This window comes from Panthera pardus, unplaced genomic scaffold (assembly GCF_024362965.1).
Source record: "Panthera pardus isolate Hobbes unplaced genomic scaffold, ASM2436296v1 HiC_scaffold_27, whole genome shotgun sequence".
In the NCBI taxonomy this organism is placed as follows: domain Eukaryota; kingdom Metazoa; phylum Chordata; class Mammalia; order Carnivora; family Felidae; genus Panthera; species Panthera pardus.
In genome coordinates, this window is record NW_026526843.1 from 44,776,108 (window position 1) to 44,796,359 (window position 20,252).

The following is a 20,252-nucleotide window of genomic DNA, read 5'->3' on the forward strand; positions in this document are numbered from 1 at the left end:
TCTCTGAGGTTGAAATGCTTGCTAGAAGAATCTGACGCTCCAGGTGAAGACAGAGAGCTTAATTAAGGAAGGCTGGATTTAGAGCCGGAGCTTCCAGCGCTAGCGCTAGGCCTGGGCCTTGCTCTTTAGGAGCACAGGGCTGGCGAGGAATACTCGATGAGAAGGAGTTTGAAGAGGAAGTGATTTTTATTAATCTGTGTGATACTCGGGCGACATATTAACACACACACGCACACACACACACGCAGAACCTGTCTTAAAAAATATTGATAAGTAAAACAAACATTCAAATTACCATGTCCACTACCAGGATGATCTCTGTTAACACTTGTGGTTTGTGAAGTTAGGCAAAACTGCCACTTTGTCCTACTTCCATAAACCTTGCATATCAGAATCAAGTGGGGAAAAAACATGTTGCACGGTCAGAAAAATTATACAAAACTTGAGTAAAGACAACATGGGTGCTGGATATTATTCCAGTAGTGCTGGGCTTCATTCTCTATTGAGCAAGTTTTCAACCCTGAGAGGCCAATGTTAACTTGTAGATATTTTGTCTAACGGATATGGAAATGATTTACGTTCAGTGGACAGATAACATCAATGGTTACAACGTAATGCCCTTAGAATACTAACTAGTTTTGTATTTAACCTAGAAATTTTATCCTAACATTTACTATTTTTCTGTGTATTAAACTTAATATTTAACATATATTTTGTTTATATTATTATATTGTGTATGTGATATATACATATCGCCTTTAACCATTTTCATATTCTTAGCAGTTCCTTAATTGTGTTGAAAAAATCACATAAACATTTGTAATTCACAAATCATATTACTTTTTCAAAAATTAGCATCCTCAGACAAAACAAATATTTTCACCATGTCTAAAAATAATAAAATATGATGTTTCCTGCAAGTCTGGGACCAACTCTGTCCCTGACTTATACAATTCTTCTGTCTGATGGTATGGTATAATCTATTTACTTATTATTATGGAAAATACACACAAAGTAAAACTTAATCATTTTAACCATTTTAAAGTGTACAATTCAGTGTGGTGTTAAGTATATTCACAATGCTGTGCAAGCACCACTATTTTGAGTGTTATTGTTATTCTAAAAGGAAACATGATCTTTTGAGTGTAACTATCATGTGAAAACATTACCATCTTTGTACACTCAAAAGACTACTATAAACTTAGTAACCTTGGTAATTTTTTGAAGCATTTCATTAAAAAGTTAGTCTTTCAGAAGTCTCATTACTTTCCAACTTTTCTAAATGTTATTATCTCTAAACATTTTTAACACTGATAGCTCAATCTTTTCATGTAACTGTGTCTGTTCCAATATGTCCACATATAACTTGAGGCACTAGATACAAGCATATTAAAAGGAAATACCCTTAGTAATTTTTGTATTTCCCCAATGCTTGTCTCTGAAAATTCTTTTACTATGGTATTTTATTCCAGACTATTGAATGTATGAAGTTTCTTAGGCATATTGAAGTTACATAGAAATTGTGTGTATTTACACACAAGACTTTAAAATGGGATCCAATTTTCCAGATATCACAATCTTCTGTTTCACTTGACATTAAAGCATCAGTATAATTTCATGCCAATAAATAGATAATTTTTTTAAAGCTGCATAATTTCCTTAATACCTTCCTTGGACTAGGAACACAAAGGAAATATTCTTCCTGACTCAATTTGTGTGCCATTGTACTCTTTCACTCTTTAGGTGGCAATGAAGCAACAACAGTACTAGGATTTGTAAAATGTGCAGATTTGGCTGACTTAGCTCTCCAATCTGGCCTCATTCCAACTGCATCCCTCACTAAATTTGTCTTAACCTATTCCAGGCAGATAGGCTAAATCCATGCTACTAGGACAGGTTTCCCAATCATGCACATTTCTTCACACTTTTCTTCCCACTCCTCACTTCAGAGAATGACCTAATGGTTTGTCTTATCCTACACTAGTTTAAGTGGGTCCCTCTTTGCTGAAGCATTTCTCAAATACCACCAGCGCACAGTAATCTCTCCTTTCTCAAACTCTAGGAATGGGATTTTCCAATGAGGGTGTTTGTCACACTACTAGTTACCTGTATTTGTACGTGTGCACAATGTATCTGTACCTGGATTTCAAACTGAAGGGTCACTTTTGCCAATTTTCACATAGACCTTTATTGAAAACACAGACTTGAATAGAGAACCATATGTTTAAACAACAAATAGCAGGGTAGCTTACATAGGCGACTCAGTTCACTGGAAGCTCAATACCAAAAAAAATATTGCAATCTGGACAGCAAGACAAATATCAACAAATATGTTTTCAGCTCTAATATTCATTTGGCATCCACAAAATGATCCAGCTCAAACCAAGGATTGGACAAAGTTAACATCAGCATTAAAATATAAGTTACAACATAAAACCAGACTGTGAAAACCAAAGCACTACTCAGGGCTCTTTGGGAACATAAGGCTGATCAAAGGCAGGTGATTATTCGCACTAGCTTTGTCGTCCCATCTCAGGATCATTTTGATTGTCTATTTGGACTTGTAGTTCCTTAGCTAACTTCTCAAATTCATGGAATGCAGAAATAAGTGGCTCAAGATTGAAATCATCATCAATTAAAGACATAGTTCCATTTTTTATAATATTACTGATATTCTGAAACATCTTAATAACAATTTGAATATTATCATTTGTCTCTTCTATGTTAAAGAGACCCACAAATATTGATAGAGCTTTGGCACTGAATAGTTTTTTTGCCACAACAGGATTTTCGGACAAATTCAATAGCATTTTTAGAACATGAAACTTTGTTCTTGCATTGCCTGTGGTTAATAAAGAGAAAAACCCAGACATATAATTGGCAACCAGTGTGTGATAGTCAGTAGTTGTAGTGAGGTGTCTAAGCATCCTTAATCCAAGCAGCTGCTCAGGAGAACTCACACTATGAGCAAGGGTTTCTTCACACACTTGACATATGAATGTCTCAATCATGTTTAGATTTGGGTAAGGTGGAGCCATGTGAATCATATTTTCCAAAAAACTTGTCCTAACTCGGGAGGAGGGATAATTGAGCAAGGTTTCAATAAGTGAGACAACACCTGAATCCCGAATGAAATCTCGGGTAAACTGAGAAGCACTTCTCATGCCCATTGCAATTTTAGATATTTCATGAATAAAAGGATCTCGGATTTTGTCCATTAATAGAAGGAGTTCTTCAAATTCTCCAGTACCAATTTTAAGCTCACATTGTATGCAGCTGCAGGACCAACTCTCAGGTGCTACACTCTCCCTGGCCTTAAGATGCTCCCGGATTTCCCTGACTGACCTGTAGGATGGATCATAATGAAATGGGAACTCAGGTTCAGGCTGATCAGACTGAAGCAAAGATTCCTGCCCTTCCCCTTCTGGGGTAAATTCCAAATTCTTGGGCTTTCCCTCAAACATGTCAGAGAATACAGATGCTGCTTCTTCAGGAATTCTAAAGGAGCTTGGGGATGGGAAGCCAACCCCATGACAAGGACCAGGTTTGAATTCAACAGTGACCTCTTCCCAGGTTTGGGGCCTGGATGATGCTTTAAGTTCCTCTTCAGCTGAATCTCTGAACCTGGAACTAGCCTTATACACAGGACTGGGATTTAGATCAAAGCAGGCCTCATCCCTATCCCAGAACCAGGACCCAAATATGGCCTCTTCTTCAGACTCTGGCCTGGCCTCTTCTCTGGCCACAGCCCCCAAATTGGACTTTTCCTCAGTCCAAAGCAAGGATCCACCAATGGCCCCCTCCTCAGACCCTGGTGTAGATTCACAGATGGCCAAAGCCCCAGCCTCCATACTGGCCTCTTTTTCTGCCCAGAACCAGGACCCAATAATGACTTCCTCTTCAAACCTGGGCTCTTGTTTGACTCTACCACTGTTATTAACATCTTTCTGGCCCTTGGGCTTCAAGACAGTATTAGGCTCTTCCTGGTCTCTGGTCCTGAATCTACCATTGGCCTCTTCTCCAGGCAAAAACCAGGACTCCTTAGAGTACTCATCTTCAGACTCAGACTCAAAAAAGTCCTCTCTCTTTGTCCTAAGCTTGGACCTCATAGTTTCCTCATCCCGGACTCTGGGCTTGAACAAGTTATTGGTATTTTCTCCAGCCCACAAGCAAAATGGGTTGCCAGACTCCTCCTCAGACCCAGACCAAGAATCAACATAGGGATCTTGCTTGGATCTGGGCCTGGACCTGGGGTTAGGCTGATGTTTAGCCCTATGCCTGGATCTGGTATTGGCCTCTTCCCTGGGCCACGATCTGATACTGGCCTCTTCTCCAGCCCAGAAAGAGGACATTGTAGAGGTCTCATCTGCTGACCAGAATCCAGACTCGTTAGAGGCTTCCTCTCTGGCCCGGTGCCTAGGATAGCACCAAGACCCCATATTAACTTCCTCCCCTGATCCAAACCAGGGTTGAATTCCTGTCTGAACCTGGGAGCCAGGAAACGTCTCAGTGTCCACACTGACCAGTTCCCTATCCACAGATAGAGCCATAGGTTTAGCAACAGGCCCAGACTCAGTACTGACGAGTGGCCAGGCTACAGCACTGGTCTGGGCCAACCCCTCTGTTTGCGACATTGCCTCCGCCCCAAACTCAGTCTGGGGCCAAGCTTGGGCTTCATCTTTGGGCCTCGCCCCAGGGATTGCCTTGGCCTCGGTCTTAGGACGTCCTCCCCCTACTGTCCTGGCTTCAGCTTTGGGCCTTGCCCCAACCACTGACTGGGACTCAATTTTGGCCCTTGTCCCAGCCATTCCCTGGGACTCAGTTTTGGGCCTTGCCCCAGCCATTGCCTGGGATTCAGTTTTGGGCCTTGCCCCAGGCATAGACTTTGACTCAGTTTTGGGCCTTGCTCCAGGCATTACCTGTGCCTGGGTCCTAACCTTGGGTCTGACCACCATTGGGACTTCATTCTCTCTTTCAGCCCCACCTCCAACCTCTTCTCCAGCCTTCTTTTCAGGCTTTGCCTGGGCAGCAGGTTCAATCTCAGCCCCAGTCATGGTATACGTTACAGAGGAGGCCCAGTTAAGTACCCCTACCCCAGTCTCAGCCTCTACCACAGATCTCACAGTTTTGTATCTTCACACTGTGATCTTTCAGTGATTCACGTGATATAGTTGGAAACAAAAGTTAGAGTCAATCACCAGTCCAGCAGTCAATCGATCTGCTTCCAAAGCCTAGCCTCAGTCAATATCACAAAGCGCAGAAGAGGCACAACCAAGCTGGGGGATGATGGATGCTCCCAGGTGGGTGCAGACCTGTTGAGGGTGGTGGTCAGCAGCAATTCCAACACCAGCAGAGATGCCACTGGAGGTAGATCTAAGGAAAGAGAATCACATAGGGCTTTGAATCTCTTCAAATTGCATCACTCCATGCAGAGATTCACACAGAGACTGGACCTTGAATACTTAGGGAACAGATGGAAAGTCTTTCCATCACCCTCATTTCACCCATGTTTTACCCCAGATTTTGCCACATTACTTTGCCTGCTACAAAACAGGTGTGAAATTGGTGAGTGTTGGCAATGGGAGAGGCTTAGGAGCCCCCAGACTACCCTAGTCATTCTTGGGCCAGTGTTGATCTCCACTTCCCCACTCAAGTTTGCACCCAATCTCATACCAACCTGCAAGGATATGGTGCAATTTCCCCCTCCTTGCTTTGTTTCAGTGGTATTAAGCTCTACATCAGAGAGCAGGCAGTCCTACGGAGAAGTAAACATACAGGAGACAATGAAGTCTGAGTGCCTCGTTGACAGACTGACACACGGACCCCTGATGTAAACATCTGTTTAATTTGTCTAATTTTTTCCTATCTAATGGTCCCTGCTTTCTGGTTGTCTCCTCCCATTCATGGCCCAATCCGTAACTACACTAATATGCCTAATACCTCCTACAGGAAATAAGGAAAAGATGCTGTGACAGTGTGCAAATATGGCAGAGGGTAGGAGAGGTGGATCAAACACACCCAAGTGGATCAAAGACACCTGCTATTGATCTTACTCTGCCACTATCCCCTGCATTGCTGTCCTTCATACCAACCTCCAGAGATTTGGGCCAGTCTATTCCTCCTTCCCTTCCTTACAGAAGTGAGCAGCTTTAAAGCAGGCCTATGGACAAACAGATGAAAAGGCATGACAGTCAGGAGACCATGGCAGCAACTGAGTTCTGGGTGGACCCACAAACACCAAGGATAGGAGTCCACATATTATTTGTCTTTTCAACATTTAAAGTCCTCTTGGTAGAATGTTCTCTATTACTTAAGCTCTTAGTTTCAGGGTTGCAGACAACGACATCTTCTCTTGACGTCACACTTTCACATGGCTCCCTTCTCCAATTCTGAGGATTCACCACTAGGTGCACCACATCCCACCGCCTTGCGCAGCATAAATTGGGGGAAGGGTGCCCCTACGTATATTCTAGAAAACAGGTTGTGCAGTGACACTTGTAATTATGACTTCTGTCTCACCCTCACCTCCTAGCTCATCTTTTCCTGCCACCAATTTTGGGTGGAGGTGAAGGAGAAAGGCATGGGAAGGACTTAGAAGGCTAGTAAAAAGGGGAAATTTGGAAGGTACTCTTGGATGCGCCTGACCTGTTCTGATCACAGTCACCCCACTCCGATTTGGGTCTCCACTCAATGGTTGCTGCTCATTTCCCCCCTGCACCCCCAGCCCCACATACCTCCAGAAATCCAGGCCATTGTCCTGCTCTTCCTTTTTCTCAAGCCTCTCCTCTACAGATGCACTCTGCGGGATGAAACCACCAGACCTACCTCGCAGAGAGAAGACTTTCGAATCAACCAGGAGCCTGTGCTAAGGGACAGCACCCAGGGTCCGGGGGCCAATAGGCCCCTTTACAGAATTAGGGCCCGTAACAGCCGACGCCACCGAACCCAGGCTCCTGCCAGTTGGGCAAATAACTCGAACGCCACCCCCCACCCGCTCTCGCCCCGGCGGCCTCCCCGGGTGCCTCCCACCCCAGCTCCCGCTCCGCCATTTCTTCCGCAGCAGGCTCCCCCCACAGCTCTCTCCCGGCACAGCACCGTCGAGGGCGGGTCATGGGCGCCTGGAAAGCTGGCTGCGGAATGGCTGGCGCAGTTCGCCTCCACAGGATCCGAGGGAGCCTCTCCCGCCAGCCCCCATGCCCTGGGCCCGGCCCGCACCGGTCACTGCCTCTCCTCGCCAGGGGTCCCGCGGCGCTGCGCACCTCTGTCACGGACAGGGTACGACCGGGTCGCCTCCCCCTTGCCAGGCTGCCAGAGGCTGGGGTCCGGGCAGGCTGTAAGCCGGGCGACAGTGGGGGTCCCCCCACCCCTCCCCACGACAACCCACTTGCCTTCACAGGCTCAAGGTGCAGGTCGTTGTCCTCCCCCTCTTCTCGGAGCTCCTCACTCGGACTCCCACCACCTAGCGTGCTGTCAGAATCGCAAAAAGGCGTCCCGCCCCCCCGCGCTGCAGCACCAAACTGGGCAGGGGCTGCGCAGGATGCGGCACGAACCGCTCTCAGCAAGGGTGTCGGGAAGGGGGGCGGAGGGATACAGCACGAATGGGCTAGACGCCCCCTCCCTGGCCCACCCTAGTTCCGACCCACGGGGGGCGGGGCCAGGAGGTGCGCCAGCCTAAGGGGCGGGCTCACAGCAGCCCGCCTCTGCAGACCTCCGAGGCGACCACCCCCTCATTGCTGGCACCGCAATAAAAGGGACCTGGGAACGACTGGCAGTGGGGGCTAGGATCCCGAGTTCGGGGTGGTGGTGGTAGTGTGCTGCAGACAGCAGCGGATGGATATCAACCGTCCTTCGGTTTGTAAGAATCCTCAGCCTGTTCAGTGTCTGCCCTCCTCCCCCCCCCCCCCCCACCCAATCCCGCCCGCCCGCCTTCCTGGAGGCTGATGGGCTAGGGGCTGTGAGAACAGCAGGATGAGAGGGGAGAGGCGACTTAAGGCCAGACCACCTGGCCCTCCTGGAGTCCTTCTTTCATTGTTTCACGGAGCCCGGAGAGGAGGAAGTGGGAGGGGGCTCTCATGGAGGCCTCACCACTGAGCCTTTTCTAAAGAGAGGCAGACCTGCACCTCTAACCTGAGAAAACCAACCACTGCTCTGTGCCCATCCTTTCTGCCACACTGCTTCCCACCCCCACCCCTCATTCAAACTGGTAATATGCTTTGCCATTTCGCAGTCCCCACAGTTGCCCAAAAAGGAGGGCCTTTCCCTGTCAGGACTTGCACCGGGTCATAGGATCTTTCCTGTCTGTTGCCCCATGGTCAGGTGTCAGGATAGTCCTGGCTCCTTTTCCACTATCCTATCTATCAAGTCTTCGCTTGTAGTCATGTCCAAGCTCTCATGATCTTTGGCAATGTGGATATGTGGCAGGGATTAGAACCAGCTTGGATGCCATGCACATCTGCCTGCACATCTATCTAGTTTCCCCAGACATTCTTTGGAGAAGGCCCCATCATGTACCCACTTGTACAAGACAGAAGCCTGGCGGTTCTTGAATCCTCTGACTCCCTTAACCCTACATCCTTCCTCTAGTCTTGAGCCCTTCCTTTCTGTGCTCCATAGGGCAAACAGAAAAACTGTGTTTAAGCATAACTGTGGTTGAGCACAGACCTGTTGGTGCCCATTGTAAAACTTTTAAACTCAATTAAATGGCACTTTCACTGTGGTAGGCTGAATAAAGTTCCCTCAGTGATATCTGCATCGTATTCTCCAGAACCTGTAAACATGTGATGTTACAGGGCAAAAAGAATTAAGATTGTTGATGCAATTAAGATTGCTAACCAGCTGACCTTAATAATAAGAATATGCTGGGTCTTCCTGGCCTTTGTAATTGCAAGGGTATATCTTATGTGGAAGAGGTAAGTAGAAGAGTCAGTGTGACAGTGAAATAGCATGAGAATGACAGGACAGGCCTTTGCTGGCTTTGAAGATTAAACAAAGCCATGGTCCGAGGAAGGCAGGCAGCTCCCAGAAGCTGGAATAGGCAAGGAGACAGATTCTTACCAGGGTTCCTCAGAAAAATGAAGCCCTGCCATCATTGTAGACGAGTGAGACCTTTTTTGTATTCCCAACATACAGGACTGTAAGATTATATATTTGTGTTATTTTAAGCTGCCAAGATTGTGGTAATGTGTTATAGTAGTGGTAGGAACTGAATTTACTTACCATCATGATGGTCCATTCTCCTTAACCTTCTTTATTTGTGCCTCAACCCCTGGGAGGATCACTTTGGGGGCTCATTTCTTACCACTATAACCACCCTTTCTAGCAAACTCCTGTCTCTGTTTTCCATATAAGATTTATGCAAGGGCCTTTGAGGTTCATCTTGGAACAAATCCCCATTTTCTGAGAATCACTTACATTTTTGAGGATGAAAAGGGAACCATATTCTTACTATGACCTTTCATGTATTTTTATTTCAGCTTTTATTTTAGATAAATATGTATTATATGTATTATAACTTCAATATTAGGTGACAGGAAAAAATCTGGAGATGATTATATACAGCATCTGGACTGACAACAGATGTCAATTATCAGAGGAGGTCCACTTTATGTAAGTATGTATGTATGTATATATTTATTTAATATAATTTATTGTCAAGTTGGTTCCACTTTAAAAAATATTTATTTTTGAGAGAGAAAGAGATAGTGTGTGTGTGGGGGGGGGGTGCAGAGAGAGAGGGAGATGGAGAATCTGAAGTGGGCTCTGTGCTGACAGCAGAGTGTGATGTGGGGCCTGAACTCATGAACCTTGAGATCATGACCTGAGCAGAAGCTGGATGCTTAACTAAGCCACCCAGGTCCCCCAGAGGAGGGCCAGTTTTACTGTACTGTTTAAATGGCTTTAAGCTGAATTGTGGATCATTTTCCTTATTCCACAGTATACTATGTTGGATGAATGCCAGGCTTGAAGAAGTGTCTGAGCTCTGCTGGGATCTGTGGGTGTGTGTGAATCTTCCTGCCTCCCTGAACTATTCTTTCACTTTGTTAAAGTCTCTGGTGCCTTTAATTCATTCAAGAAATACATGTGAATACCTTTTTTATCCTAGGGACTGGAGATACAGTAGAAACAAAAGTGAAAGAAATCTCTGTTTTGTGGAAGCCACATTTACTTGTAGTGTATGTCTTATACAGTTTCTTATCCTGAAAGTTTACAGGTATATTCAAAATCATACAAGCATAAGCTTCTCTGATAAGTGTGGATGCGGTGGAATCTTGATTCCAAGATCTTTGTGACAGAGTGGTGGATCTACCAATAGCTGAGAGATTTTGCTGTAAGACATTTAAATGCCCGTTGAACAATATATTGTAAATTCATTTATAGAACAGCCACTATTACTCATTAACACTTGTTGAACTGAGAGAGGCCTTATTTTAAGGTATTTATGCATATTAACTTACAACAATAGTGGACAATAGGGACTACTATCAAAATATACTATTACTACCTTCATATAATAGGTGAGGAAACCAGCTCAAATTGGTTAAATTTCATCTGTAACGTCAGAAAACAAGAAAAAAAGATTAAAAGATTAAAGGATACTGACCTATGTCTAATTGCCAAACAATATTTAGTTTACCCTACAATGGATTACCGTCTAACACATTTCAACAGCCATGTTTCTACTATCCAGTGACTGCACTAACACCTGTGTTTACCCAACTTGCCCCTGAAATCTAAATTTCAGAATCAAATAAACACCAATTGTTAAGCCCGAGATATAGAAGCAACTGTGCTGATTCATTATAACTACAGCTCTGTCCCCAGCCCCACCCCCACTTCCTACAAACATACAGGTAAACTTTCACATGTTCACCAGGCCTGGTCTATTCCTTGTCCATCTCAATCACTATGGACAATGACTTTTTTTTTTTTTTGTCCATTTAGCTTAACTTGGCTCTTTTTGTTGTTTTAATTTGCAATTTTATAATGACATACAATGTTGAGCATCTTTTCATATGCTTATTTTCCATCTTTATAGCTTTCTCGGTCAGTTGTCTGTTCAGATCATTGCCCATTTTTAATGTGGTTGATAGTTTTCTTATTGTAATTTTAAGAGTTCTTTGTATATTTTGGATACCAGGTTTCTAGTAGATGTCTGTCTTGCAAAGCTTTTCCTCTCAATTTTTGGCTTGTCTTTTCATTATATAAACAGAATGTTTTGCAGAGAAGATTTATTTTTAATGGAAGTCCAAATTAGCGATATATTCTTTCATGGATCACACTTTTTTTGTTGTATCTAAACAGAGTCATCTAGACTTTCACTTCAGCTTCTAAGAGTTTTAGAGTTTTTCATTTTACCTTTAGCTCTGTGATATAATTTGAGTTAATATTTTTGAAAGATGTAAGATTTGTGTCTAGATCCACTTTTTTTTTGCTTGTAGATACCAGTTGTTTCAGTGCCATTTGTAGAAAATAGTATACTTTCTCCAATGAGTTACTTTTACTCCTTTGTCAACAACCAGTTAACTATATTTGTGTGGATCTATTTCTGGCCTCTGTCTTCTGTTGCACAGATCTACTTGTCTTTTCTTTTGGCAATACCACATTGTCTGGATTACTGTAGTTTTATGGACTGTACTGAAATCGGGTAATGTCTGTCCTCTGCCTTTGTTCTCTTTCAGTATTTTGTTTGCTTCTTGGTCTTTTGCCTTTCCATATAAACTTTAGAATTAGTTTGCTGATATCCACAAAATGACTGGTAGGAATTTTGATTGGCATTGTACTGAATCTATAGATTGTGTTGGGAAGAATTGACATCTTGAAAATATTGAGCCTTCCTATTCATGCTTATGGAATATTTTCCCATTTATTTAGATCTTCTTTGATTTCTTTCATCAGTATTTTGTAGTTTTCCCCAAATAAATTTTGTACATATTTTTAAATATTTATACGTAAATATTTCATTTTTGGTGTTAATATAAATGGTATTATGTTTTTAATTTCAAATTCCATTGTTCATTGCTGGTATATAAGAAAAAAAAATGAGGTTTGTAAATTAACCCTGTATCCTGCAACATGGCTTCAATTGCTCACTAGTTCCACAGCTTTTTTCTTGATTATTTGAGATTTTCTATAGAGACAATCATGTCATCTGGGAAGAAGTACAGTTTTAATGCTTCCTTCCACATTTGTATACTTTTATTTCCTTTTTTTCTCTTATTGCATTAGCTGGGACTTCCAGTGTGATATTAAAGAAGATGAGTGAGTGAGTAGGGATATCCTTTCCTTGTTCCTGTTCTTAGCAGAAGGCATCTCACCCTTATGTTAGCTGTAAATTTCTTGTAGATACTCCTTATTAAGCTTAAAGAATTTTCCTCTATTCCTAGTTTTCTGAGTTTTTATCATAAATGGGTATTGAATTTTGACAAATGTTTTATTCTGTTCTATTGATATGATCATATCATTTCTGTTCTTTAGCCTTTGATGTCATTGATCACATTAATTTATTTTCAAAAGTTGAATCAGTCTTGCATACTTGGAATAAATTCTACTAGGCTGTGGTGTATATTCTTTTAATACATTGCTAGGTTTTACTGGCTAATATTTTGTAAGGATTTTTACACCTATCTGCATGAAATATATTGGTCTATAGTTTTCCCTTTTTGTAATGTATTTGCCTGGTTTTGGTACCAGGATAATGCTGGTCTCAGAATTTGGGGGGGAATTATTCCCTCAACTTCTATTTTCTTTGAAAGATTAGATAAAATTGGTATAATTACTTCCTTAAATATTTGGTAGAATTCACCAGTAAATCTGACCCTGGTTCTTTATCTTTTGGAAGGTTGTTAAGCATTGATTCAACTTCTTTGACAGTTACAGGATTATGCAGATTATCTATTATCCTTGTGTTATTTTTGGTAGATTATGTCTTTTAAGGAATTGTTGCAATTCTATGTTATCAATGTTTTGGACAAAGTTGTTCATACTATTCCTTCATTATCCTTTTAATGTCCATAGAAACATTTCTGGTAATAATAATTTATCTTTCTCTCTTTTTCCTTAAACTGCCTAGTGACTTATAAATGTTATTAATCTTTAAAGAACCAACTTTTGGTTTTATTGAGTTTCTCTCTTGATTTCCTGTTTTCATATCAATGATTTTTGCTCTAATTTTTATTATCATTTTCTTCTGCTTACTTTAGCTTTAGTTTGCTCTTATTTCTTTAGTTGCCTAAGTGGAAGCTTCAGTTATTGATTTTAAGATCCTTTTTATTTTTTAATATATTCAATGCTGTGAATTTCTCTCTAGGCATTGTTTGCTGCATCCTACAATTTTGATAAACTATATTTTCATAATTTTTTTCCAAAATATTTTAGTTTCCCTTGAGAGGTCTTTGACCCATGTGTTATTCAGAAGTGTGTTGATTAATATCCAAGTATTCGGGAGGAGTTAAGATGGCAGAGAAGTAGGGGGACTGGAATTTCCTTCTTTCCTCAAACACAGCTATATAGAGGTCAGATCACTTAGAACACCCAGGAAATCAATCTGCAGAGTGGTAGAAGGATCTCCACAGGTGGAGGGAGACAGCTTGGTGGGATTGAGATGCATGTATGTGAATTGGGGGAGATAAAACAGCGTAAGCATGGAGGGGAGGTAACCCCTTCTGTGGAGAGACAAAAGGGAGAGAAAGACAAAGGGGCTGTGAAATTGCAGTACTGAGTTAACACAAGAGGAAAACCTCTCCAGACCACGGACTGAGGAATGAGAAATACAGAAAGTGCCAGGTTCTATTTTGCAAACAGCTTTAGGAACTTAAGCTTAGAGGTTTCAAAAGTGTGTGACTTTCTCTGGACCAGAGCGTACCATGTGTGCACACCATTGGGGGAAAAAAGCTGACCTTGGGGTGCTGTAGTGATCTCAGGGGCACACTGGGAGAGAATAGTCCCCTTCCTTGAGTAATGTGGGAAGAGGATTAATTGCCTCCCCAAGGAAAAAAGACCCTGCAGGTGCCAGCCAAAGGCCTTAATTGGTAGGGCTGAGTGGCGCTACATCAGAAAAGGGTCCACACATCGCAGGGCACTTTAAGACACTGTTTTTTTTTTTAATTTTTTAATATTTATTTATATTTGAGACAGAGAGAGAGTGTGAGCAGAGGAGGGACAGAGAGAGAGGGAGACACAGAATCCGAAGCAGGCTCCAGGCTCTGAGCTTTCAGTACAGAGCCTGATGTGGGGCTTGAACCCACAAACCACAAGATTATGACCTGAGCCGAAGTTGGATGCTTAACTGACTGAGCCACCCAGGTGCCCCAAGACATTGGGTTTTGAATCTGAGCTGAGTGCCAAGAAGGCGCAGGAGAACTGTGGACCAAGGCAAGCCAACTGCCTGTGCTATTCTGTGAGGGCTGCCTGAACAGTGTGGTTTGAGATACCCAGTCCAGGGAAGGAGAGATTGGGGTGTCACCATTTTTCTCTCCAACACCAATACAGTGGGGCTTCAGGGAGCAGCACAGTGACCCCCAGTGGAGGCGGGACCCACTTATACCAAACCTTGCCCCTCCATGCCTGGCAACTGCTTATTTACTGCAGGAAGACTGACCCAACACAGCTTGCCTCGCCTCCAAACCAGCACAGCCACAGGTCCCAGACACCAACAGGCAACTATTTTTTTGTTTTTATCTGTCTGTTTTTTCCTCTTTTCTTTACTTTTTCTTTCTACCCCCTTCTTTTTTTTTTCTTTTGGAATCAGGCTCATAGTTTCTGATTCGTTTCTCTGGATTTAGCCTTATAGTTCTTTTAGCTCTCTGTTTTGTCTTCTTTTCTCCCCTTTCATTTTTCTCTTTGCATGGGATCACACTTCCCCCCAACCTTGTTTCATTTTTTTTCCAGGATTACTTCAACAAACAAATCAAAGCACACCTGGGTGAAGGTCCAAACACTCCACCACTACAAAAAAGGAGAAGCTTTGCATAAGACTGACCAGTGGGATAGAATAGTCAAAATGCAACAACAGAGTGCATGCAACACACTCCAGAAACACTTCCTTAAGTGCCAGACCTTGGACAGTGTATGACCCCTTTTTCATACAGTAGTACTCGCAGGTACAGGACACATAACAAGATATTAAAACATGTAAAAGACAGAAACCTAGCCAAAATGATGAAATGGAAGAGCTCTCCTCAAAAATAAAAATTCAGGAAGAAATGACAGCAAGACAATTGTTCAAAACGGATATAAACAATATATCTGAATAAGAATTTAGAAAAAACAGTCATAATACTAATACCTGGGCTTGAAAAAAACATAGAGGACAGCAGAGAATCTATTGCTGCAGAGATCAAAGGCCTAAGAAAAAGTTATGATGAATTAAGGAGCTGAAAAAAGGGAAAGGGAATTACTAGATTACAAGGGGAGAATTTGATAATTAAGTTATTCCATGAAATGAAAAAATATCCATATCATAGGAGTTCAGAAGAAGAAGAGCAAGAGAAAGGGGCAGAAGGTTTATTTGAACAAATTATAGCTGAAAACTGCTCTAATCTGGGAAAGGACTCAGGCATCCAAGTCCAAGAGGCACAGAGAACTCCCTTCAAAATCAACAAAAACAGGTCAACACCATGCATATCATAGTGAAACTGTCAAAATAAAAGATAAAGATAATTTTGAAAGCAGCTAGGGACAAATGGTCCTTGACCTACAAAGGTATGCATATAAGGGTAGTGGCAGACTTGTCCACTGAAATTTTACAGGCCAGAAGGGAGTGGCAGGAAATATTCAATGTGCTGAATAGGAAAAATATGCAGCCAAGAATCCTTTTTCCAGCAAGGCTGTCATTCAGAATAGAAGGAAAGATAAAGGCTTTCCCAAACACAAACTTAAAAAGTTCATGAAATTAAACCAGTCCTGCAGGAGATCCTAAGGGGGACTCTGTGAGTGGAAAGCAGCAAAGACTACAAAGGACTAGAGGCATCACCAAAAACAGGAAACCTACAGATAACACAATGGCGCTAAATCCCTACCTTTCCATAATCACTTTGAATGTAAATGGACTAAATGCTCCAATCAAAAGACATATGGTGTAGAAATGGACAAAAAACTAAGATCCATCTATATGCTGACTAAAAGAGACTTGTTTTAGACCTGAGGACACTAGCAAATTGAAAGAGAGGGGATGAAGAACCATTTATCATGCTAATGGACACCAAAAGAAAGCTGTAGTAGTCATACTTATGTCAGAAAAACTAGATTTTAAAACAAATACTGTAACAAGAGATGAAGAATGCATTATATCATAATTAAGGACTCCATCCATCAAGAAGAGCTAACAATTGTAAATGTTTATGCCCCCATCATGAAGAACCCAAATATATAAATCAATTAATGACAAATATAAACAAAGTGTATAGATAATAATACTGTAATTTTAGGGGACTTTATTACTCCATCTACAACAATGGACAGATCATCTGGGCAGAAAATCAATAAAGAAACAACAGCTCTAAATGACACATTGGACCAGATAGACTAACAGATATATTCAGAACTTTTCATCTTAAGCAGAAGAATATGCATTCTTCTCAAGTGCACATGGAACATTCTCCAAAATAAATCACATACTGGGTAACAGCCCTCAACAAGTATAAAAAAGATTGAGATTATACCATGCATATTTTCAGATCACAGCACTATGAAACTTGAAATCAACCACAAGAAAAAATTTTCAAAGCCCCTAAATACATGGAGGTTAAAGAATACTCTACCAAAGAACGAATGGGTCAACCAGAAAATTAAAGAAGAAATTAAAAAATATATGGAAGCAAATGAAAATGAAAACACAACAGTCCAAACTATTTGGGGTGCAGCAAGGACAATCCTAAAAGGAAAATACATTGCAATTCAGGCATATATAAAGAAGCAATAAAGGTCCCAAATGCACAACCCAACCTTACACCTAAAGGAGCTAGAAAGGCAGCAGCAAAGAAATCCCAAAGCCAGAAGAAGAATAGAAATAGTAACGATTGGAGCAGAAATAAACAATATAGAATTAAAAAAAAAGAGTAGAATAGATCAAGAGTCTAAGAGCTGTTTTTTTGAAAGAATAAACAAAATTGATAAACCCCTATCCAGACTTATCAAAAAGAAAAGAGAGAGAGAGGACCCAGATAGCTAAAATCACAAATGAAAGAGAGATCACAACCAACACCACAGAAATACAAACAATCATTAGACAATACTATGAAAAATTATATGACAACAAACTGGACAATCTGGAAGAAATAGACAAATCCCTAGAAATGCACACATTACCAAAATTCAAAGAGGAAGAAATAAAAAATTTGAACAGGTGCATAACCAGTGAAGAAATTGAATCAGTTATCAAAAATCTCCCAAAAAATAAGAGTCCTGAGCCAGATGGATTCACAGGGGAATTCTACCTGAACTTTAAAGCAGAATAAATACCTATTCTTCTCAAACTGCTCCAAAAAGTAGAAACAGAAGGGGAGCTCCTAGACTCATTCTATGAAGCCAGCATTACCTCGATTGCAAAACCAAAGACTCCACTAAAAAGGAGAATTACATTTGTAAATATCTTCTCCCATTTTGTAGGTTGCCCAAATGTCCATCGATGCATGAATAGATAAAGAAAATGTGGTATAAATATACAATGGAGTATTACTCAGCAATCTAAAAGAATGAAATCTTGCCATTTGCAACTACATGGATGGAGCTGGAGGGTATTATGCTAAGTGAAATTAGAGAAAGACAAAAATCATATGACTTCACTCATATGAGGACTTTAAGAGACAAAAGAGATGAACATAATGGAAGGGAAACAAAAATAATATAGAAACAGGGAGGAGGACAAAGTGTAAGAGACTCATAAACATGGAGAACAAACTGAGGGTTACTGGAGGGGTTGTGGGAAGGAGGATGGGCTACATGGGTAAGAGGCATTAAGGAACCTACTCCTGAAATCATTGTTTCACTATATGCTAACTAATTTTGATGTAAATTTTTAAAAATAAACAATAAAATTATTTTTTTTAAAAAGGAGAATTACAGTCCAAAATCCCTGAGGAACATGGATGCAAAAATTCTCAACATGATACAAGCAAATTGAATTCAACAGTACATTAAAAGAATTATTCACCATGGTCAAGTGGGATTCATTCCTGGGCTGCAGAGCTGGTTCAGTATTCATAAATCAATGAACGTGGTACATCACATTAATAGAAGGTAGGATAAGAACCATATGATCCTGTTAATAGATGCAGGAAAAGCATTTGACAAAATACAACATCCTGTCTTAAAAAAAATTTTTTAGGGGCACCTGAGTGGCTCAGTTGGTTAAGTGTCCAACTTAGGCTCAGGTCATGATTTCCCTGTCTGTGAGTCCCAGCCCCACATCAGGCTCTGTGCTGACAGCTCAGAGCCTGGAGCTTGCTTCAGATTCTGTGTCTCCCTCTCTCGCTGACCCTCTCCTGCTTGCACTCTGTCTCTGACTCTTTCACTCTCAAAAATAAATAAAAAAATTATTTTTAAAAAATAAGTAGAAAAATTTAAACGTTTTTATTTTTGAGAGAGAGAGAGAGAGAGAGAGAGAGAGAGAGAGAGAGCATGAGTGGGGGAGGGTCAGAGAGAGAAGGAGACACAGAATCTGAAGCAGGCTCCAGGCTCTGAGTTGTCAGAACAGAGCATGACTTGGGGCTTGGACTCATGAACCATGAGATCATGACCTGAGCCAAAGTCAGACGCTTAACCAACTCAGCCATCCAGGCACCCATACAGCATCCTTTCTTAATTCTTCAAGAAAGTTAGGACATAAGGGACATATCTTAATATCATAAAAGCCATATTTGAAAGGCCCACAGCTAATATCCTCAATGGGGAAAAACTTAGAGCTTTCCCCCTGAGATCAGGAACATGACAGGAATGTCCACGCTCACCACTGTTGTTTACCATAGTGTTGGAAGTCCTAGACTTAGCAATCAGACAATAAAACAAAATAAAAGACATCCAAATCAGCCAAGAAGTTAAACTTTCACTCTTCACAGATGACATGATACTCTACATGGAAAACCTGAAAGACTCCACCACAACACTGCTAGAGCTGACACACGATTTCAGTAAAGTTGCAGGATATAAAAACAATGTACAGAAATTGATCATATTTGTATACACCAATAATGAAGCAACATGAAAAGATAACAGGGAATCAATCCCATTTACAATTGCATGAAAAGCCATAAAATACCTAGGAATAAACCTAAACAAACAGGTCAAAGATGTGTACGCTGAAAACTATACAAAGCTTATGAAAGAAATTGAAAAAAGACACAAAGAAATGCAAAAACATTACATGCTCATGGATTGGAAGAACAAATACTGTTCAAATGTTAATACTACCCATAGTAATCTACACATTCAATGCAATCCAAATCAAAATAGCACCAGCATTCTTCACAGAGCTAGAATAAACAATCCTAAAATTTGTATGGAAATTCAAAAGACCCTGAATAGCCAAAGTAATGTTCAAAAAGAAAACAAAAGCTCAGGCATCACAATCCCAGACGTTAGCCTGTATTACAAAGCAGCAATCATCAAGACAGTATGGTATTGGCACAAAAACAGACACATAGATCAATGGTATATAATACAGAACTCAGAAATGGACTCACAAATATATGGCCAACTAATCTTTGACAAAGCAGGAAAGAGGGTCCAATGGAAAAAAGACAGTCTTTTTAGCAAATTATGCTGAGAGGACTGGACAGCAACTTGCAGAAGAATGAAACTGGACCACTTTCTTAAACCATCCACAAAAATAAACTCACAATGGATGAAAGACCTACCTGTGAGACAGGAAACCATCAAAATCCTACAGGAGAAAACAGGCAGCAACCTCCTTGACCTCACCTGCAGCAACTTCTTACTTGGCATGTCTCCAGAGGCAAGGGAAATAAAAGCAAAAATGAAGTATTTGGACATCATAAAGATAAAAAAACTGCATAACAAAGGAAACAATTAATAAAAGAGGCAACTGACAGAATGAGAGAAGATATTTGCAAATGTCATATAGGATAAAGGATTAGTATCAAAAATCTATAAAGAACTTACCAAACGCAACACCCAAAAAACAAATCATCCAGTGACAAAATGGGAAGAAGACATGAATAGACAGACAGTTTTTCAAAGAAGACAACCAGATAGCAAACAGACACATGAAAAGATGCTGAAAATCGCTTATCATCAGG

General features: G+C 41.1%; 1 protein-coding gene across 2 annotated transcripts; it reads right to left on the reverse strand.

Annotated features, from left to right (window-relative positions):
- Nucleotides 1-2,163: 2,163 nt before the first annotated feature.
- On the reverse strand, nucleotides 2,164-7,353 carry LOC109260356 (G-protein coupled receptor-associated sorting protein 2). Of its 2 annotated transcripts, XM_019438526.2 has the most exons (4): nucleotides 6,735-7,353; nucleotides 6,093-6,160; nucleotides 5,678-5,755; nucleotides 2,164-5,373 (listed from the first exon to the last, which is right to left on the reverse strand). In XM_019438526.2, the coding sequence occupies exon 4, from the start codon at nucleotides 5,052-5,054 to the stop codon at nucleotides 2,514-2,516; it is 2,541 nt and encodes an 846-aa protein (XP_019294071.2). In that variant the 5' UTR covers nucleotides 5,055-5,373; nucleotides 5,678-5,755; nucleotides 6,093-6,160; nucleotides 6,735-7,353; the 3' UTR covers nucleotides 2,164-2,513. The 2 variants fall into 2 exon arrangements, with proteins under 2 accessions (XP_019294071.2, XP_019294072.2); XM_019438527.2 differs by lacking the exon at nucleotides 5,678-5,755.
- Between the last annotated feature and the right edge of the window lie 12,899 nt (nucleotides 7,354-20,252).